This window comes from Calonectris borealis, chromosome 2, assembly GCF_964195595.1.
Source record: "Calonectris borealis chromosome 2, bCalBor7.hap1.2, whole genome shotgun sequence".
Classification (NCBI taxonomy): Eukaryota; Metazoa; Chordata; class Aves; order Procellariiformes; family Procellariidae; genus Calonectris; species Calonectris borealis.
The window spans coordinates 123,635,872-123,657,125 of record NC_134313.1 but is presented as its reverse complement, the minus strand read 5'-3'; the positions used below and the strand labels follow the sequence as shown (position 1 = coordinate 123,657,125).

Here is a 21,254-nt window from a genome sequence, read left to right as displayed (position 1 = left end):
GTGAGTTCTACACGTGGCACAAATTCTTGAGATCAAGACTTCTGAGGTGATGTCCTGGTTTCAGCTGGGATAGAGTTAAATTTCTTCCTAGTGCTGTGTTTTGGATTTAGTATGAGAAGAATGTTGATAACACACTGATGTTTTTAGTTGTTGCTAAGTAGTCTATATTCAAGGACTTTTCAGCTTCCCATGCTCTTCCAGGTGCACAAGGAGGGAGGGAGCATAGCCAGGACAGCTGACCCAACTGGCTATATACCATATCATAGGATGTCATGCTCAGTATATAAAAAGGAGGCGTGATCCAGGAGGTAGCGATTGCTCCTTGGGTATTGGTCAGCAGGTGCAATTGCATTGTTCATCACTGATTTTGTATATTCTACCATTATTATTATTATTAATATTATTATTATTATTATTATCCCTTCCTTTTCTGTTCTATTAAACTATCTTTATCTCAATCCACAAATTTTACTTTTTTTTTTTTTTCCCCTGATTCTCTCCCCAGTCCACTGTGGGAGGGGGGAGTGAGCGAGCGACTGTGTGGTGTTTGGCTGCCTGCTGGGTTAAACCACAACAGGCGATGATTAAAGAATCAAGTTGAGAACCTGAGATCTGTTGAAAGACTTTAGGAAATCTTTAGATGTGCAGGTACTCCTGCAAGCTAAGATGAAGAATGATTTTTGGAATAGGGAAAATATCTGCCTTGGTTTTATGTGTGTTCTAAAACATCTCGTTGTGTTTTAAGATGATAGTTAAAACTACTGTGTTTTTTAAATTCTGTCATAGTATTTTTTTATAAAATGTGCTTTGTTTCTTCTGTTAAGAGGTGTTTGTTTCTGTAGGTACGCTAATCTGAAGGTTCCTTTTTTATGAATATTTCAAATCAGCAAATTTCCTTCGTAAAACATTTGACCACTGCAATGTAGTTTTTTTACTTGATAATTTACTCTAGCTTCTGCTCAATTCTGCCTTTTCAAAATATATTTGTGACTGCAAGATATAATTCTAAAAGGTGAGAACAGTCATCTGTACTTTCAACTCATAGCAACCATTTTTCACAGTTAGCATGTTCAATCCAGTCAACGGTTGTGTCAGGAATCTCATCTCATGGTCTGTGTAGCTGAACTGAGACGGATTTGATGTCAGATTCTCTCTTGTTCATCTGTATCAAAACAAATATCAGTTAACACATGTAGTCAATAAAAATATATTGAGAGGAGATTTCAAAAGATGTCAAAACAAACAGACAGGAAAACCTGCCTTTTGTGCTCTATTACTGTAAAGAATAATTTCTTTTATTGCAGTTGAAATGGAATGTAAAATATATATATAAGTTCTATTTGCTGTTACAAGTGTCAATCCATATAAGTCATTGAAGTTGTACAGATTAAATTAAAGCAGAATTTTGTCCAGTATATTTATAGATGATGTGTTGATCACCCTTTCAAAATTTAAAAAACAGCAGGTGTCCCCACCCGCCCTGCAACAAGTCACTAGCTATTAGCTTTCTGCTGTACTTTATGCATTTTGTAATCTTTCCAAAGCAGTACCCAGAGCACTCATCCGAGGGTGGAACTGCCTTCAGTAGGAGCTTCTTGGCCCTCACTGTAGGAGCACTACGGAGGAGGTGTGCCCTGACTCACTAGACCCCCAGCCCACACAGAACTTCTCTTTCTGAGCCAAGAAACACTCTTTTGATCAGGACTTTCAATTACCATGACTCGTACATTTGATTGATACATTGGTCATTTCATCTCTTCATTTAATATTTTAATAATGATTCTGTTTGATTTTTATTTTTTGCATTTGCCCCATTTAACAGGGGCTAAAACACGAGAGATCCCTGAGCACTTGGGGGAACCCACCCTAGGGGCTCCAGGTGAGGTGAAATCCTTGTGCCACTTTGCAGGAAGTTCAGTTGCTCATGAAGAAGTTGCCCAAGTCTTTTATGAGTGCCTGAAGTGACGTTTTCTCTTCAGACTAGTTCTTCTGATTTCTGGCAGGACTCAAGATGTTGCACACAAAAATCCAGAGTTACAAGTGTTCCCACATTAAATGTAAGAAAATGCAGAATATTTTCTACAAAAGGCAGTTATTGCTATCTTGCTAAGTCATCATGGTCCTCTCAGTGTTCAGTCCGCTTAATCATTGTTCATTGGAAAGACCTTAATTTACGCTGCGTTAATGCTGTGCTCTAAAGAGACATTGTGCTTTTCAGGTTCACTGAAATGTTCTGCAACTGGCTCTTCAAAACTGGCTTGAATATTCACAGTACAGCGGCTGGTGCAAGAAGTATTGTCCTTTATAACCCAAGGTCAATAGATGTAAAAAGCTTCATGTTTTACAGTTTTTACATACAGAAGAAGATCTGCAATTAGGCTCAAGAGAAGCTGCAGCATTTATGTTTGTCCTCAGTTAAAATTTCAGGGCTGGAGTTCTTTGCTATTCCATGCTTTATACCAAATCTTAGTTCACAGGAGGCAAATTAAAATTGCGATCCATGTTTTCCTTACCATCCCTGAGCCTGGACTGGCCAGGCAGTAAGTGCAGATGACAGAGTCTGGGGTTTCCTCCTTTCCAGGCAAGGAGGTTTCCTGGGGAGCTGGTCTCACTTCAGGAGTTCACCAACCCCTCTGCCCGTCAGTGCTTCCCTCTAACAAGCCGGCAGACGGAGAAGTCAGTGCAGCGCCGGCAGCCGAGCTGAGACAGTGACTAGTGCAAGGGGCCAGGACGGGTGGAGGATGAGCAAGCCGTGTGTGTGCATACATTTGGCAGTTGGGACTCACTTTTACATGAGCACAGCGTGACTCAGCGGCGCTGCGGTGCTGGGGTCCTGGTGACCCTTCCTGGCCTTACGCACCGCATGGTGGGACCAGCACCGGTGTTGGGGGTCGGCTGGCATTCCCATGCCACCAGCGCTATGGTACTTCATTCAATGTCAAGCAAGCTGAAGACTGTATGTGTCATTTTAAGGCATTTCTTAGGGTCAGGAAAGGTGAAGTCACATGGTGGGACCTGGTTGCAATCTGCTTCTCTGGGACATGCGTGTTCTATAATTTATAGAAAACAACGCAGAGGGAGCCATGTGAAATAGGCAGTAGCCAGGTGGCTAAGATGGTCCCTGGTGGTGTGAGGGACCAAAGTTAGCATTTCTGGTCTGAATCAGACAGAGCAGAGACCTTGGTCAGATGTCCAAGAGGAGCAGCTGGGTTATTTTCAAACCCTTCTGGGCAAAAGTTTCATCAAACCTCTGTGGCTGACAAAGCCTCTGAACTTCCTGTGAACCTAAGTATGTGTTCCAATAAAACACTTTTTCACTGGAAAATGGCTGACCATCTCTGTACTTGTACACAACAAGTAGGACTCATCCCCGGTGTTAAACCATATGTGCTAGGTGTACATATTAGATCCTTTGGCCTTAGGCTGATTTAGCTTACTAGTTCTTTTGTTTTACAAGGCATACGTGGTTTTTATTTTGTTATTTGGGAGGGTTTTTTTAAAATATTGTTGGTAGGAAATAGTGGGTCAGAATCTACCCAGATTATGTCAATGTCATCCAACTAAGACTGTTGAAGAATCATGGCAGAACAGGTCTCCCAGGACCAACAAATGCAGATGGAGTCCCATCAGCAATGTTATTAAGAAAGCAATCAGAGATCCAGGGGGATTACATGAAAGTCTACCAATAAATAACAATTTTAATCAGCTTTTATTTCAGTCCATGCAGTGACTAAAAATCATCACTCCAGCCCAAACAAACTTGGGCTTCGTGACATTAGGCTGAGAAGAATCAGCATCCTCTAACTCCCAGAACTATTTGAACAAATGAAAACATTTCTTTCTAGGGAAAAGTAAATTAAAAGGAGGTACTTAGTGCATTCAGGGCAGTTGTGGCTACTCACTAATGCATTAGGTGAACACTAACTTTTTACCTGAGGTTTTCTGAACGACAGGGATACCTTTGTACTTTCCATTATCTTCACGCAACCTAGAAAGCCCAGACTTACCAAATAGGTCAATGGTAACTCCTGCACATGGTCCTAAAACTAAAGGGTGCTGTTGTATCTTCCCCAGAGATCTCTTTTGTTCCAGAAAACTGGGATTCCCTTGGCACAGGGGCTCCCAACGAGTTTAGGTCCTGATTTTTTCGTACTGGGAACTGAGCATCACTCTTGCCCATTCCATTGGGAACTGTCTCCCTGTTCAGCTCCTGAATAACATTACCAAGATCTTCCCGCCGCTGGTAGTTAGCCTGCATTGCACCTGCAGTTTTTTGCAGGCTTTCTAACTGTGAGAGCTTGGGGTTTCTCAGATGAGACTCTGAAATCTGTACTGGCTGGGGGTCTGCCAAGAGTCAATATAGGTCCTCAAGTGTAAATATTGAGTGCCTGTCCATGCAGTGGCTATTGTAACTATATCATGTTTTGTTTCTGACTGGATGAGATAAAGTGTATGCAAACAGTTATCAGCAATAACATTTCTCTCTTCTTTTCAAAGCTATAAGCATATAAGGCAAACTTCATCCAGGAACTTTTCAAAAGATTTGTGCATAGTATATGGTATAAATTATCTCAGAGGCAGAAATGATAACAGAAATAATTTCGTTGAAAAACAAATGCTTTTTTTCACTTAGAGACTTAGCAAATTCTTTACGAGAGGTATAAATAATTTCCCTTGCCTTCCACAGACAAAGCAATGTCACAGTCATATTTAAATCCATTGTACTCTCTGTCTTCCATCAAGTACTGTCAGATTGTGACAGATGATTTGTTTGTATGGTTTAGGTAAATTGGGCTTCCTACACCACAGATCTTGGGGCTTTCATTTTAATTGTGCTTGCTTGTCTCTGCTTTTCCCCCAATTTGTCTTTTTCTTTAATATTAACAATCCAAAAATGGATTTTTTTTTTTACTGCCAAATTTTATATAGTATAGTTACCAAAAATAGCAGTAAAAATGGTGAAGACCTGAAAAGCAGTGGCTGAGAGAGTTGCGATGGTACATGCGTGCATGTACATATTCCTTACAGACTCTGGAGTCAGCAAATTCTTAAGACCTTCTGGTAAGATCAGACTGAGAGATATAAGCCACGAAGGGATATGCATTTATATTATTTGGCTTTTGAAGCTTAATTTAAAAGCTAACTTGGATCCTACAGCCTTTGAAGGACTATAACATACAAAAGATCAGAAGATGCTAAAAGGTCAGCAATGCTTATGTAAACAAGCATCACCAAAAACCTCAGGGCGGTTTCTCCCGAGAAGGGGAAGTTAGAGGTCTGTCAGTCGATATGGTAGAGAATACACGGAAGCCTGTCCAGATGCTCCATTTTATGATGTAATTGAGCATAAGCGGCTTCGATGTGAAATGGTCATACATCAGTTTTGCTGAAATGAAGTGCTGTTTAGGACCTTTGTCAAACCTATTCACAAACCGTCACAAAACCTATTTACAGGGAGCCGTCAAACCAAATGCTCTGGCTGGATAGCTTAATGACCATTTTAGAATTTTAAAACACTGGCAGTTATACAAGCTAAGATTATAAAAGTAATTAAATTATATGATCATGTGCAGATTACTTATGGGAATCAGGAAGCAATTTTCTCTTGCTGAATATGCTCCTTACAAGATGCTTAGACCAGGACTGTAGAAACCCAACTGAGAAATGCAGTCTTGAGGCAAAAGCTTGGTGGTAACTCCTTCAGGCAATTGCAGCTCAGCAGCTGTCCCAAGAAGAAATAGCCTTGCTCTGGGACCTAGGGCAGCATTTCTCAATTTAGGAGGTATTTATTTCATTTCAAAGAATTGTATCCTGCAGTAAAAACTTTATTCTTTTTCCCTCATTTTTCTTTATTTTTTTTCCTACATTTTTGTCTTTTGTGGGACAGATGGGGTTTTCCCTGGGTAGCCTGTTCGCAGCCCCGGCTGTAGCAGAATGCCCTGGGTGTTCTTTTCATCTTCCTCCAAAGCCTCAGGTGTAGTCAGAGTACTAAACTAGATGAATAAATGGGCTTCCCTGATGTGGCAAATCCTGTGCTCCTAATGGCTCATTAAGCAATTTCTAGCTGCCAGAATCAAGCAGCCTCCAAAACAGATTGATTCTGCAAAAAGCAGTAATAGTACAGTCTGTCAGGTTGGGATTTTCCTTCCTTTTTTCTTCCTTTTGGCTGGTTTCCATTTTTGTTTGATGCTTTCAGATGCCATGTGTGCAGGTTTTTTTGTTGTTCTTTTTGTTTTTAAGTATTTTCTCATGTAGTAATTATCTTGTTTCAGAGTTTGAACATACATCATAAATAGAGATCATCATCTGTGTGTTGCTGTTTACTGATTTTGAAAGTTTGAAAGCTGGTTGACAGTTAAATCTTTAAAAAAAAAGGCAATTATTTATGTACCTCAGCAGTTGGTCTTTATGCAGTTGTTAGCAAAAACGTTCTGCTAATTGTTTTCACATACTGCTTTGAAAAGTACCCCCCTATTCTCCCTCCTCTTCCTTATTGGCATTGTATGTAGAGCCTGGATTTCAGCTTTTAAATTATTTGCTCTTGTTCTTTTATTGCCAGACAGACTGAATCGATTCGTCATCTTTAACCAAAATGAATAATTGAAACTTTATTTGTTATTTGCTTTCAAAGATAATGTCTATATCCTTTTCATCAAAGCCATTCACCTATACGTACTTCTACTTATTATCACTGTGCTCTATTTTCATACTGCTTCTGTAAATTATAAATACCACAATCAACTACTACATTAAGAGTAAAGTTGCTCTGATATTTAAGTTGGTTACTTAGATGAGTCTGGTCCCATAGCTGGCTCTCACCAGCGTTTTCTACGACCTTGATCAAGTCACTCATCAGTGCCTCCGTTCTCCTGACTGCAAACTCGAGGTAACGCTGAGCATCCTTCAAAGCCTGGAAAGCTCAACTCCCCTATTTTTTAAGAAACATTTGTCAGACAGACAGTTGAACCCAGCTGAAGTGCAAACTGTTATGAATAGTCATTATATAAATTATTATGAGAGTGTTTATGTTAAAATGTTCAAATTGATGATCTTTTATGATCTCCATTCGGACTGGTGTATAAGAGTGTGGTAAATAAGGTGATAGTAAACCAGAGGCCCATTTAAAATTGTTTGGAATCATTCCTCCTGGTTTTTAATGATTTAAAACTGAGACTGGTTCTTAGCTAGGTCTCCAGACCTACATGTTCAGATTTCTTCTTTTCTTCTCTGAATAAAATTTAGCGGAAATTTAGTTTTAGATGTCGCAATATGATGCTCTCATCTAAAATTTGATATTTCTTTGAGTACAAACTGATTCCATAATCTATTTCGAGTATGTAGCCAAATGAGTGAAATTACACCAGAAGACACTTCCGTTATTTGAAACTGGCATTATTTAATTTGAACTTGAATTGTAGCCTCAGTTTGTTGTCAGAAATTAATTTGCAAAACCAATTTAAACAACCTATGTCCAAACACTACTAAACTATTTTGCCAGTCAATCACTAATTAAAAACCTTCATTCTTAATTTAATGAGTAACCACTTTAGGTAGTTCATATAATAGGGTTTTACTTTATTTTTACACACACACACACACATATATATATGAATATGTGTATTTATATAAAAAATTTAAGTTTGTGCCCACACTTATGGAAATAGAATGATGATTTCTCCTGTTTATAAAGTTAATAATCTGTGATCTGAATAAAAATATTTCAGATGAAAAGGATAGCATGCTAATGAAATATCTTATTCCCAGGAGAAAAGGGCATACAATTGTGATTTTACTTACTATAATGTCACTATGCATGCTAATTTCAAAAATATTGTTTATACTGTTCCTATTATTTTATTCCTCAAGGTCTCTGGGATGCATTTTATATGAAATGTGCTGTCTGAACCATGCATTTACTGGACACAATTTTTTGTCTGTTGTGTTAAAAATTGTAGAAGGTGATACACCTTCTCTTCCTGATAGATATCCAAGCAAACTGAACACTGTGCTGTGCAGGTATGTTATTTTCTTGTTTAGCAGGTTTTAAAGTTAGTTTGGAAAATTGCTTAATTATGAATTTTTGTTTTTAATGTTTCAGCATGTTAAATAAGAATCCTTCATTGAGACCAGCAGCAGCAGAGATCCTAAAAATCCCTTATATTGATGAACAACTAAAGGTATATAAGAAAAAGCGATAGCTGTACACTTACCATTTGAGTATGTATTTTGCAAAAGCAGAAAGGAAGCAGAGAAAATGTGTTGAGAAAAAATAATTAGATAGCAGTTCATGGGAACATTAATCCAGGGGACTTTCAGAGCTAAATTACAAATATGACTGAGGTAGCGAGGCAGTGAGAAATGAAGCCCTTGTCACTTTACATGCTGAATGTGTCCCCTTTTAAATGTTATGAGCAATAAGGAGGAACGGCATTTATGTGTAACAAGTGCAGATCATTCAGGCCTGGATATATATAATCTCTAAACTGTTCTGGTTAGTCATAGTTTTAATTAAAAACAGTACGTCTTGCTCTTTTGGTCCCAGCTTCAGTGTATATATTATTTGGCTTTCTAAGAAGGTGGGGAAGGAAATGCTCAGTCAGTTTTTACATTTGGACTGTACTGAGTCATAGCTGAAGAGCCTGGATCACTTTAGCCTCAAGTATTGATACCACTTCTATTTTATTTCCTTGCAGAATATACAATACAAGTTCACAAACATGACTGTGAAAGATAAGGCACTTAACTGGCAGAAAGCTGCTGCTCCAATTTTTGATGCTGTGTAAGTATTTTTAAGTGTTTTTTGGGCAGCAGTATATGAAATTACAGTGTTGCAAAATAATATGTTGTAAACACTTGTGTTAATCTCATAGTGCTTTATATTTAGAGGGACCCATTCCCCAGAAACACAGAAAAGCAACCATATTAGTGGTTGTATAATTAAAATTTGGGGGGAAAAAAAGGATTTGCAGATCAAATATTTTTATTATATTAACTGTGTAAATTGTGCATGCATGTGTAGTATATGCATATGTTAATTTAGTACCAATTGGTATGTAAATTATGACCTTTGTCTTTACATTTTGAAGGTTTAAATCATCATTTTAGTTATGTCATGATCATTTATAGTGCTGCTGTTTGTGTACCTACTGATTATTGAATGTGAAAGCTATGTTTCTTAAATGACACCAGACTAAAAGTGTATACACTTAAACTAATATTCAGCTAATATGTCTGTACGATACTGTTATATTTGTCTTGTAACTCTAGCGAGAAATTAAGGCAGGCGATGTTTCTTGGCTTTTACATCAGTAGTGCCTTTGCAGATGATCTCTCTTTTAGGCACTGAATATATATTAAATTAATTAATTGCATTAAATTACAATGCTGCAATGATTAAAGCAAATGTCAGCATGGGCAATTTCATTTTGCCTTTGTAAATTAGCTCTGCAGTTTCGATGGCAGCTGGCCCTCCCCTTTGCTTCCTCTCCCCGAGTTTTCTGTATGTGGTTTTGCTCTGTTAGCTTAAACACTTAAAATCAGAAGTTTGGGATCCTGTGCGGGTGCAATGGACATCCCTGTTTCTTGTTTCCTCTAAATAACTGTCAAGAACTTAACAGCTATCTGAAATTTCTTTTGAATCATTAGGTAACAGCAATAAAGAAGCCCATGCTCCAATGCAGAATTAGCAGTGCCTTTGAGGCAATAGGCCTTTCCCCTTCGTTTTTTGTGACCTCTGCTCTCGGAGGGGACCCACAGTTTTGCAGCTGTGGTCACTTTGGAGATGCTGCCAATTCTGCTGCTTGCAAGCATCCCTTTGGGAGAGGTGACCAGCTTCAGCTTTTCCAAAGAAAGTGTTGTTTAGTATCAGCGGTAGCAAGAAAGCAAAGACAGTGGAATTCAACACAGCAAAATCTTCTGTACATGTTTTTTACCCAGTTTAACTACTGGGAGTGTATCTGTAAAGCTCTCATCTCTAGAAATTGTGGTTTGGGTTTCCACCCTGTCATTTCTGTTCTTGCTCTCTCTCATTGACAGATGAGTCTCTGTTTTTTTATCAGACCAAAGGTCTCTGTTTTGATATAAATAGGCACCTTTAGTATAAATAGGTGGTTGAACTTTGCAAGCATAGTTGTAAAATGCAACAATAAATGATACCTGTATTGGCTAGTAACAACTGTCTAATAAATAACAGCAAATGGAGCTGGCTGAGACTGCTGTCAAGTTTTTGGCCTTACTATTGTGCATGATTGCTTCTGCTAGAAATAACCCTTTGCTAGTACGCTGGAAATACAAGAGTCAGACAGGTAGATATGCAATAGCCAGGAAATATTAGATGTATCTTTTGTCTATGGCTGCTGTGTTCAAGTTGATTCAATTAACTCTGAATGGATTCCTGCCTCTTCAAATTAAATATAGTTAACTGCAGAGATGTTCCTTAGAGACATACCTTAAATAGTTTGGGGGCACTGAAATCTTACCCAAATATTATGCCAACTCTATCTGAATTATATTGAGTATTTAATCCTTATTGAAACATAAAGTATGAGAATCTTCAAGAAACTTTTAATCCATGTGTTTATTTTGTGGGTACAAGATTTCAAATTATCTGTATGCACCAAAAGATTGTAGATGCTTTGAGGAAGCAGTATTTTTACCTACAAAATATATACCCAGGCTTCAAATATCCCCATGCTTCTAGAACAGACTAATAAAACCACTTTCTATTATTTGTAACATATACTATGTTCCATACCTGGTCAATTGTCAGTTTGGATATATTGAGTCTCATCACCCTCCAAATGGACATCATATATTGACAGAGCTTGCATATGGGGTGGACATGAATGCGTATCCCAGAGTCTATAACTATCCTTGTTCAAAAGCAAGTCTGTAGTCTCTAAGAGCAAGTTCTAACTATAAACATCATGTTCTTATATTTTTGTTAAAACAAAATAGAAAGTCAGGTGCTTCAGAATTTTAGAGCTCCTAAAAATGGTGGAGCAATGGATAGCAACTATTTTTGATTGAGCATGGAAGTTTACCTTGAGATTTTCAAATTCAGGGCATCAATTTAAGAAAAAAATCCTAGGAGAAGCTTCACTATAAATTATCTTCAAATGTCCTGCAATCTGGTTCTTTTTTAAGTGTTTGGAATATGCATAAAGTCATAACCTTATTATGACTTTCATTGTATTTATGAGAATGTTAGCTGTCTCTATTGCTACTGGTAAGCGAAATACCAAATAATTTCTGCAATCCCAGATCTAAAGAGGTAAGTAAAATGAAATAAAAGTACCTGAAAAATGGTAGAGAGCAGAAAAGTGGAGGAGAAATAATTTAAACATAGTGAATTTCTCACATCTGCTGTAATGTAGCAATACTCTAGTCTGAATCAGTGTACAAGGAGCTGCTTGTTATGGTGTCCTCCCCAGTCATTGCTACTTTATATTTATGATTTTTTTTGTTCTCCCCAGGAATTATTTTTGCCATGTATAGTTGAGTCTAATTTCTTCTAGTAAAGGCCTCTAATGGCATACTTTATTCTAGTCCCATGCCAGTCATAAATTTTAAATATTTAAGTAAGCATAAAGCTATACAAGTTCAGTTTTGACTTGGATGAAAAATGCCTTTTTTTTCCCAAGAGGTTCTTATAATTTAAATTAGAGTTTTTTAAAGGGGACAAGAAATATGTCTACATTATGCATACTTGAAGAGTTAGTTCCATTCTTATGAATAATTGAATTCTTCTTATCTTTGTCCTTAGTCTTTCATATTTCACACTAATATTCATATCTTTACACTATTTCCCTCTATAGTCAACATTTGAAAAGCATAATGAAAACTTCTCTTCTCATTTATTGAAATTCTGGTTTTAAAATGATAGTCCAGAAGGAGTATTGCAATTTGTATGGTTAAAAAACTGGGCTTTTATATGATCAGAAGGGAATTTATCTCATAAGGGAAAAAATAATAATTTGAAGTGAATACTTGATATCATAAATATAAACAATAGAAAAATTCAGTGTAAGTGAAATATGACTGCCAAGGCATTGCAAACTAATGGTTTAATTTTTGTAATTACTGTGGGATGTGAGATAAAAATCTGAGATTAATATCCTTTTTCTAATATAGGACTAATATTGCTCTCCTGTTGATAAATACAGCTGAGATACATATGTCAATAATTTACGCTCAGCTTTCAGGCATGGTCTATGGAGACCATTTTACTGGTGAGTTGTTATTATTGATTAGAACCAGAAATTCAAGAGGGCAACATGATAATTATATCTGTCATTAAAAACATATTAATATTCTCTTTTATTCTAGACAGCTTGTAACAATCAACGTAAAATATATGGGTGATATTGCTTTTTTTCTCATTTAAAGACTGCCTTTGTACTTGGAATATGCTCAATAATGCAGCCTGACAGGATAAATATTTCACTGCGCTTCAACATTTATTCTTTTAAGGAGCTGAGTTTATCTTTTTCCATTCTCACGTGAAATGCCTGAAATGATTCACGTTCTTCATGAATCTAAGTCTAAGTTTAAATATTTCAATTTAAAAGAGGCATTTGCTTTCCAGACTGAAGTCTGTTTAATCTGTTACAGTACCTATGACTTCCTAATTATTCCATTTGAAATGTCACTATGTTTCAATATCAAATCAAAAAACTGATATTTACATTTTTATATGACAATGGTCTTGCATGCATTCAATTTCAGGCAGAGGAAAGTTCATTTACAAACTCTGCAGGAACTGTCTGAAGTACAGAAAATGACACCGCGGGAACGAATGAGGCTGAGGAAGTTAAATGCTGCAGATGAGAAAGCAAAGAAGTTGAAGTAGGTTGAGCATAACACTAGCATTGTGCCCTAACCATGCAATTTTCCCCATTCAACAGTCTAACGAGAGAGTTAGAACTGTCAAGGTGAAAACATAGAAAGGGTCTTCAGCTACTCAAAGTGAATGGGGATTTTGGATGAGTTAAGTGACAGTAATTATTTATGTAGGAAAAAAAAAGTCAGAACATTAGCCCAAAACCAGTACTTAGAGCATTGTGTTTCTGGTCAAATAAGTATGTGAGAGATTTTCACATGTGTTACAATAGGAGATTTTTTGTAATTACTTGTCTTTTTAAGGATTGCATAGTCTGAGGAGTTGGACATTTAGTTACAATCCAGCTTTTGTCAATTGTTTTGGGCTAAGAGATTTGCCAATAGAAGTTAATAGCTCAGAGGATAGTCTTATCAAATGATCAAACAGGGGGAATGGACATTTTATAAAGGCTTTATAATTTATGGGTTTTTTATTAAGTGAGTGAGACATAATAAAAGGGGGGATTTGGAGGACAATAAGTACTGTTTCTGAATGGAATATGAGAAACAGCTGGAAAGCTATGTGTGCATGCATGGATTCCTTTTTTAAATAAAAAGAAAAATACACTGTTTTGATGACATACTTGAGTTTTTCTCAGTTAAAAATATTCAATGTTTTATTTGGTATGACTGAAAATCGGAAAAGCACCACATTCATTTTAATGTTTTCTTCAAAAGCATTTTGCAAAGTGCACTGTAAATTAACAAATGTTTGCTCAGTTATTTATAGAGGTATTAGAGGAAATAATTATTTTTGATCATGAGAATCGGCATCTTAACCCTGTCGTGCCAAAGCAAGTTAGCAATTCAGTAGGGCAATGATGTCTTAGTACAGAAAAATATTGCAAGGTGACATAAAACCAGAATTTATGGCCTCAGAATCTCTGCAGCTACATATACCTGCAAATCCATAGTAATTGCAGTTGAGTGAAAATGCTCAGTAAAATCATGTCCTAGCATTACTTGTGCCAACTTGTGATGCCCATATCCAAAGGCTACAAACAAAAAACTAAAGGCCTTCATCTCCTTTTGGAAAATGTCTTATTAGCATGTATGTCTGTCTGAGCTTACCACTGCATTTGATACTGGAGATGGTATGTAAATTTCTCCTCATTCAAAAAAAATCTCCTTGATTTGAAACCACTTATAAATTTAACACCTATTCTGCATGGTGTTTTCAATAATATGGTAGGCCAATGTCTGTACTTATATGAAATTTATAAATAGAAAGTCTGTCCCTTTCACTTTTTTAAAATGGATGGAGGTTAGGAAATAATACTAATTGCAGGATAGTTCTAGTTTGCTTTTCATTTTCTTTACTTTCTTGCACTTTAGTGTTTTCTATTTAGATTTTCATGTTTTTTTCCCCCGCAAGAAAGTTAAATAGATTTATTTTGTAATATAAAGGCAACATATTAATCTTCAAATCTTGTTCTTAGTCATGAATCTTTATGGATCTATATTCAGCTCTGGGTTATTGCCAGCTCACTCTCACTGAAAGTATTTGAAACAGTGCAAAACCAGTACCTTCTCAGACTGGAGATCTGCTTTCAGCAGTACAAATCTAGAGATGGATGGGAAGGGAATATAGTAATGGAAACTGGAAGAGCTGCTTAATGTAGCACCTGGTTTAAGTAGTCCCACAGAGAAAAAAGCAGTTACCAACTCTCCCCCAGGTGAAGTGTTCGTAGCATGCAAGTGTGGCGTGCCTGTCTTCAGCTGAAAGGTCCCTGGACTACATGGTGGAATAAAGTCCGAAGTATTTAAGATCTTTGGAAGAACCAAAAAAGACTGGGACTAATAATTTACTATTTCTCAATTATATTATGAAGTTGTGAAAGAAAAATATAATAGTGTTTGGAAATAAGGCCTGAAATCTATTTGTGAGTTCACTGAAAGTAACCTCACCTTCAGTACATGCCATAAACGTTTGGCACCATGGGAGTCTAATTATGGAATTTGGTTTTTCCACATCTACTTTTAGAAGATCCCTTTGTGCAGTCCCTGATATCACATCCTAAACACAAGTATTCTGTATTTACAGACAGCTGGCAGAAGAAAAATATCAAGAAAATATCAAAAGAATGCAAGAATTCAGGTCTCGTAATTTTCAGCAGCTGAATGTCAATGTCCTACATGTAAGTATGGGCTGTTGTTCTGGAGGCCTCATTTATGCACATTCAGTGTACACCACTTGTCTGTTTTCCACACGCTTTCTTTAGCACTAGAGGCACAGTCCTGTTCTAAGACTAATAATTTGGAAGTGCATCAAAGTCTGGACCGCTTAGCTGAACCTGTGCATCTGTGAGGAGGGAAAGTGCATTCAGTTATTCAGATATGGTTCAAAAAACTCTCTATTCATTGCACAATTTTCTTTCATTAAGTCACCCTTAAATCTAAACCTGCTCTCTGAAATGTACTGTCTATGTCATATCAGAGTTCAAAATACATTCATTTTCAAGATAAGTTTAGAATTGTAATCCTTTAAACACTTTAATTTGGCATGGCTGTGGGTTCTTTTCATTTGATTAGTTAAGAATATTAACATTTTAACTGGCTTTTTAGTAAGAATGAAGTCTTGGAATGACTCCCAGTGTAAGCTGTCCTTTGCTTTTAAGCTATCTGCAACAGAAGATAGGCCTGTTCAATTCTAGCACTATGTCTTATCATAGAGAGAACAGTGTCAGTTTGGAAACAGTCAGTGAAAGCATCACAGAAGTAATGAGGTTTTGGTTAGTGCTTTGTCTTCTACCTTTTCTTTCACATGCAGTCTAGTTTCTATTTCCCATTGTGTCTGGAAAAAAAAATGTTAAATCTGTCTCTGCTTATGGCTGAGTCACTACTGATCATTTACAAAAATGTTAGGATTTTTTTTAGTGTTTGCCTAATACAAGTCCCAGCAGTTGTGTAGATCAGGGCAGCCATTTTATTGTGATCCTGCTGAAAGCTCTAACTGTACTTGTTTCTCTATGTTGCTTCATTCGACTAAGGAATCTGATGAGCAGACTTCAAAACCCCTAATTCATTCTCAGCCAGTCATTACATGCGACTATGTGTCCAGAGGACATGATGAACCAAGTGGAAATGAGACATCAGGCCAACTCTGCATATCTGAACTTACAGACCATGGTAAGAATTAAAAATTTGATGTTGAAATGAAACTTCCTATAAGCAAAGCAAGATTTGATTTTGTCCTTTGTAGTTCATTTATGGTGTGGAAACTGCAGTACAAAAAGTGGTCAGGTTTGTAAAGTTGGCAAAAAAATTACAAAGAGAGAAGGAAAATAATCTAGGTGGATGTATGTACAGTAGATGTACAGCAAGGTTATGCAGCAGGAGGTCTGTATTCCCAGAGTTTGAGTGACTTGTGAGTAGCAACAGAGGTGAACGCACCTTCTCCAAATGAGATGCTGAGTTAGAAGGAAATAGCTTTAACTTTGCACAGATGAAATGACTGGTTTTAGAAAACCATTTCCTAAATTATCTGTCTAGTGCAAAAATGAGTACAAGACTTCAGAGCATTTGCAACTTTGTACACTTTGATGCTGTTTTCTTTATCTATAACAATGAGAGAAGCAGATGGAAACTCTTTAAACTGTGCTTATCTATACTGTCCTCAAATACTTAGCTACTGTCTAGAGGATATGAAGTACTATATAACACGTACTTTTGTGTAGATAGATGAACAAATAGTCAGGCTTTTCAAAAAGAAAATGTTGTGCTTAATGCAGAAAGTATTATTAAGAGCACATTTGTATGTTTTGTTTCTACAATGCTCTGGAATACTGTCATACTCTTAAATATTTAAGAATCTTTGTGTAAGCACTATTATGGTGAAAGATTTTTAATCAGATTAGAATCTTGCAAGTATGCATTAGTATACTTTTAAGTATGAAGACTACTTTTCTCTAACAGCTCTGCCTTTTAGTGTTGGTTTATGTATGTCTTTGAAGGTATACACCATTAAATTAAAGGCAACAAAACCAGTTTGTTTGTGGTTGTTGTGGTTTAACCCTAGCCAGCAACTAAACACCACACAGCCGCTCACTCACTCCCCCCCCCTCCAGTGGGATGGGGGAGAGAATCGGGAGGGTAAAAGTGAGAAAACTTGTGGGTTGAGATAGAAAAAGTTTAATAATTGAAATAAAATAAAGTAAAATAGTAGTAGTAATAACAATAATAACAATAATAGAATATACAAAGCAAGCGATACATGATACAATTGCTCACCACCCACCGACTGATGCCCAGCCAGTCCCCAAACCGCGATTGCTGCTTCCCGGACCACGCCTCCTAGTTTATATACTGAGAATGACATCACATGGTATAGAATACCCTGTTGGCCAGCTGGGTCAGCTGTCCCGGCTATGCTCCCTCCCAGCTTCTTGTGCACCTGGCAGAGCATAGGAAGCTGAAAAGTCCCCAACCAGCTAAGCACTACTTAGCAACAACCAAAACATCAGTGTGTTATCAACATTCCTCTCATACCAAATCCAAAACACAGCACCACACCAGGTACCAGAAAGAAAATTAACTCTCTCTGAGCTGAAACCAGGACAGTGGTGGAGGTGGGGTTTTTTAATAGCAAATGGCTTTTTTCTTTCAATGTAGCCTCATTTATGTCTATGTGGTTGGCTTGCTATGTCACAGTATAAGGAGGGATGACCTGTGTAGGAGAGAACCCAGCTGCTAGAAATACATCCTGGGGGTAGGGTGGGGAAGCTTGCAAATAGAGGACCAAGAGAAAGCAGTAAATGTAGGTGGGAGATGTACTGGGGGAAGCATACAAAGATACCTAAATAGAAACAGAACAACATGCATGAAAGGAAAGAAACTGATGTTTCTGCCTTTAGAGGTCATTAAGCTGTTAAACTATAATGACAGAAATTAAATGCATTTATATCTGTGATGCAAAAGTTGGGTCAATCCATTGTACAAAACTGAATGCATGTTTAATTGCTTTTGCCAGAGTCTCTGACATTGAAGTGGTAGGTTCATGAGAAAAAGGAGTTATGGATAGGGAAGAGAAATCATATGGTTTCTCTTCTTCACTTTGTGAATACGTTGTTATTCCTGAAGCCGAGGTCAAAGCTGTTACTTACTCTATTCAGTATTCATACTCTTTTTTTCTTTAAACATTTAAATGCAACCATGCATGTCCTACATGTCTAATTATCAATTAAGTTATTAATGGCACCTTTGTATTTGAAAATGTAGAAACATTTTCCAGCTATTGATTTTTCAATAGAATTTTGTTCTTGATCAATGGGCTATACAACAGAAAAAACCAAGACGACTAGAAGCAAGGGTATAAAATGGTTTTATAAAGTTGTTTTACATGTTAATAAATCTTGCTAACCCATACTATGTTAGCAGAAGTTAGACTATGAATACCAGACTGACAAGCTCCCTAACCAGAAACAGTTGAGGAAGAGGAGAAAGGCAGGAGATAGAGTCTGTTCATGAATGCCAAGGAGGGTCAGCAGCAGAGTTACTTCAGGGCAGACCTAAAAAATCATCTCAGGAATGGGAAAAACTGGTGGGGAACAGCTAGAGATAGTACCCCAATCCTAACAGGCGAGAGGAAAGTTCAAACTATCTTTGGCTCATACCCTGCAGTCCTTAAAAATATTTGCAACATGAACACGAGAGAAGAGCAGGGCTTGAAGGATTGAAATACCAGGCTCTTAAAGGGTTAGAGAGAGGCATAGAGAACAAAACACCTTACACTCTGCTTTCACTGAAAATTATCTAAAGCGTTATGAAACACAGTTGTATGTCATTGGGGGATACATCAAATACAAAGCTCAAGCTTTAGCTTTAGTTAGTAGATTTAAAAACCATGGCATCTTGATCCAATTTTAGTAGTGGTAGTTACATTTACTGAAAGTTGGGAAAAACAAGGCAGTGTAGTTAGATAAATGAAAATCATTATGACAGTTGGAGTTTTGGACTTCATGGCGGATGAGTTTCAGCATTGTCAAAAACATTTAAATGCTGTAGACTTCCCTGAAAAGTTTAAGCTTCTCTCCATGTTTGTTTTATGTAATCTGCAATGATCTTCTGAACATTTTTCATTCTAATTAGCACCTCTGTGAACTTGAGGAACATTTACAAGAGTTGTCTGAAATCAAAAATTGTTGACCAATTTGTTAGTCTTCAAGCAGGTTTTATTTTTTGGAGTATGAAAGAGATCTGAGTGGACTCTGTGCTTTTGATGTTGAGATGAACTCGGTCTATTACAGAAAAGGTTCATCCAGATTGTTGACAGTGGGTACAAGTTCTTCAGAAACTTAAAGGAATAGTCTGATTCTTATTCTTAAAGAGAAATGCTGCAGGCAATGTAAATAATATTTTTTAACAATAAAATTCAGTTAGTTCTTCAACATCATGTTCTTTACTGTGCCACCCAGCTATACTATGCAGATTTATTCTTTTCTCCTAGAGACTGGGAACACTGCTGAGTTCTGTGGGACTGACTGAGAGCATGATTTTTAAATCTGACTGTTCAGATGTCACTTGCTAAGCCAGACCAGCTTGCGATGGCTTGCTGTCGCCTTTCTGCCTGTTCACTTCTGAGATTCTGGGCACATGTTCTGCAGCATCCTCCAGGCCTCAGCAGAAAATGAAGAACTTGGGGAGGAGGAGAGATCAAAGAAACATGAGCTTTTGCAGACAGAAATCACTTTGAAAATCATCTATGCTTGCGTTACTTAAGCTCAAGAAGAAAGGGATCCAGTTTTAACATGGGAGTGGGCAGCAGTGAAAAATTATGTGAATAGCAAGTTATGCTATTTTTGGTTTAATGAGCCAAAAGAGGAAGCTGTGCATTAAGCACACGTATTCCAGAGACATTATCTTGCCTGCTGTTGGTGCTCTGCTAGAGAGAAAGTGCTGTCCCCCAATCCCACTACTTTCTCACCATTTGCTTCTGTTGCATGGAAAGAGTACAAGCTTCAATTTGACCACCAAGTCCAGACTGTAGCTACCATAGGCACTGCCCCTTTCCTAAAGAATTTGACCTGGTTTATACTCTCTGGAAAGTTCCCCCTGCTTCTCTCCATAGAAAGCTGTTCCTGGGCCAATATATTGCAGTGCTTGTGAACCTTTTTACTTCTGGCTGTTTCATGCCACACTTTTAAGATGCATTGCCTTATTGCCTTACAGCTTAAGTAGGTCTCTTCCTTTCTTTGCTTATTCTCATGTTTTTATAGGCAGCAGTAATATTGTTCTGTGAAATACCTCTATATAATACTTCTGTATTATCCATATGTTTTAACACTAGTCACTTTTAGCATACCTGAACCTTCCTTCCTTATTCCTTCCTTAAGATGCTTCCAAGCTGTTATCTCCCAAATTACAATACACTATTTTGGTTTTAATGCTTAAACTCATGACTCTGTTCTTTGAATTTTCTCCTTTCCCATTATTCCAGTTCTCAGGGTCACCCAGTGTTATAATATCCTGGTCCTGCTTTGTATTGGTGATGCGCTCCAGCTTAGCTTCTGGAAAGCAGTGCTGTGCATAGTAACTCCAGCAGAGCAGACCTCTCCCCCTGGCCGGCTGTGCAGCGCTGCTCTCGGTTACCCAGCGGCGTGTTGCTTCTGCGCCCTTCCCACCCTCCTCGTGGTCAGCACGCTTGCCGCGATGGGAAGCGTTTGAAGAGCTGCCCTGCAGTGCTGGCCGAGCTTGCAGGGAAATCAAGTGTCCTTTCCTAAAACATCAGCCTATATGGTTAGAAGAACTCATAACTGCACAAGCATGGGACATCCTCTCGGCATGCAGTGCCAGCAGGATAAGTAGGCAGGCACGCTGGGTTATTAAGGAATATCTCTGTAAATCTTCAGGTTCTGGGACTTTGTCTCTCCAGTTCCTTGATTTAGCTGCATTTTGCATGCATGCTAGAGCAACAGATTCTTCTGGTTTGGTTATTACTTCTCTACGCACTGCTCTTTGTCTTCAGAGACTCATGGCAGGTGAGTAGGTAACATTCCTTGCAATAGTGAAGGTTTCAAAATGTGCTTTAAATTTCTAAGTCTCTTAAGTTACTATAATTAGTTTCTTAAGAATTTTGCATCTTTACTCATACAATCTGGAGTAAAAAATGTTCCCCTTATTTGTAAAAAGACAGGTAGCGGAGTTGCTAAGAAAAAGTCAGCTAGAAAAATTACTTTTATAATTACTATTAACCATATTAAGTAAATGGCTGAAGTGGTATGTTGAGTGTATCATTAGAATGGTATATACTCTTACTGTATTGTTTCAGCTGATTAGACCTCTAACGCATTCCTTGGAAATGTAAACCTTTGTAAATATAAACCAATGAAAAATGCCTTTACTCATTTGCAACTATTTTATGTAATAGTTTTAAACTG

At 37.4% G+C, this 21,254-nt stretch overlaps 1 protein-coding gene across 2 annotated transcripts in view; it reads left to right on the top strand.

Annotated features, from left to right (window-relative positions):
* Positions 1–21,254, top strand: part of NEK11 (NIMA related kinase 11) — a 101,413-nt gene that overhangs the window by 34,840 nt on the left and 45,319 nt on the right. For both annotated transcript variants that reach the window (XM_075143295.1, XM_075143294.1), the window contains exons 7-12: positions 7,867–8,016; positions 8,099–8,177; positions 8,694–8,779; positions 12,727–12,846; positions 14,924–15,017; positions 15,870–16,008. In XM_075143295.1, coding sequence (XP_074999396.1) covers positions 7,867–8,016; positions 8,099–8,177; positions 8,694–8,779; positions 12,727–12,846; positions 14,924–15,017; positions 15,870–16,008 — 668 coding nt within the window. The remainder of the gene's footprint in view (positions 1–7,866; positions 8,017–8,098; positions 8,178–8,693; positions 8,780–12,726; positions 12,847–14,923; positions 15,018–15,869; positions 16,009–21,254) is intronic.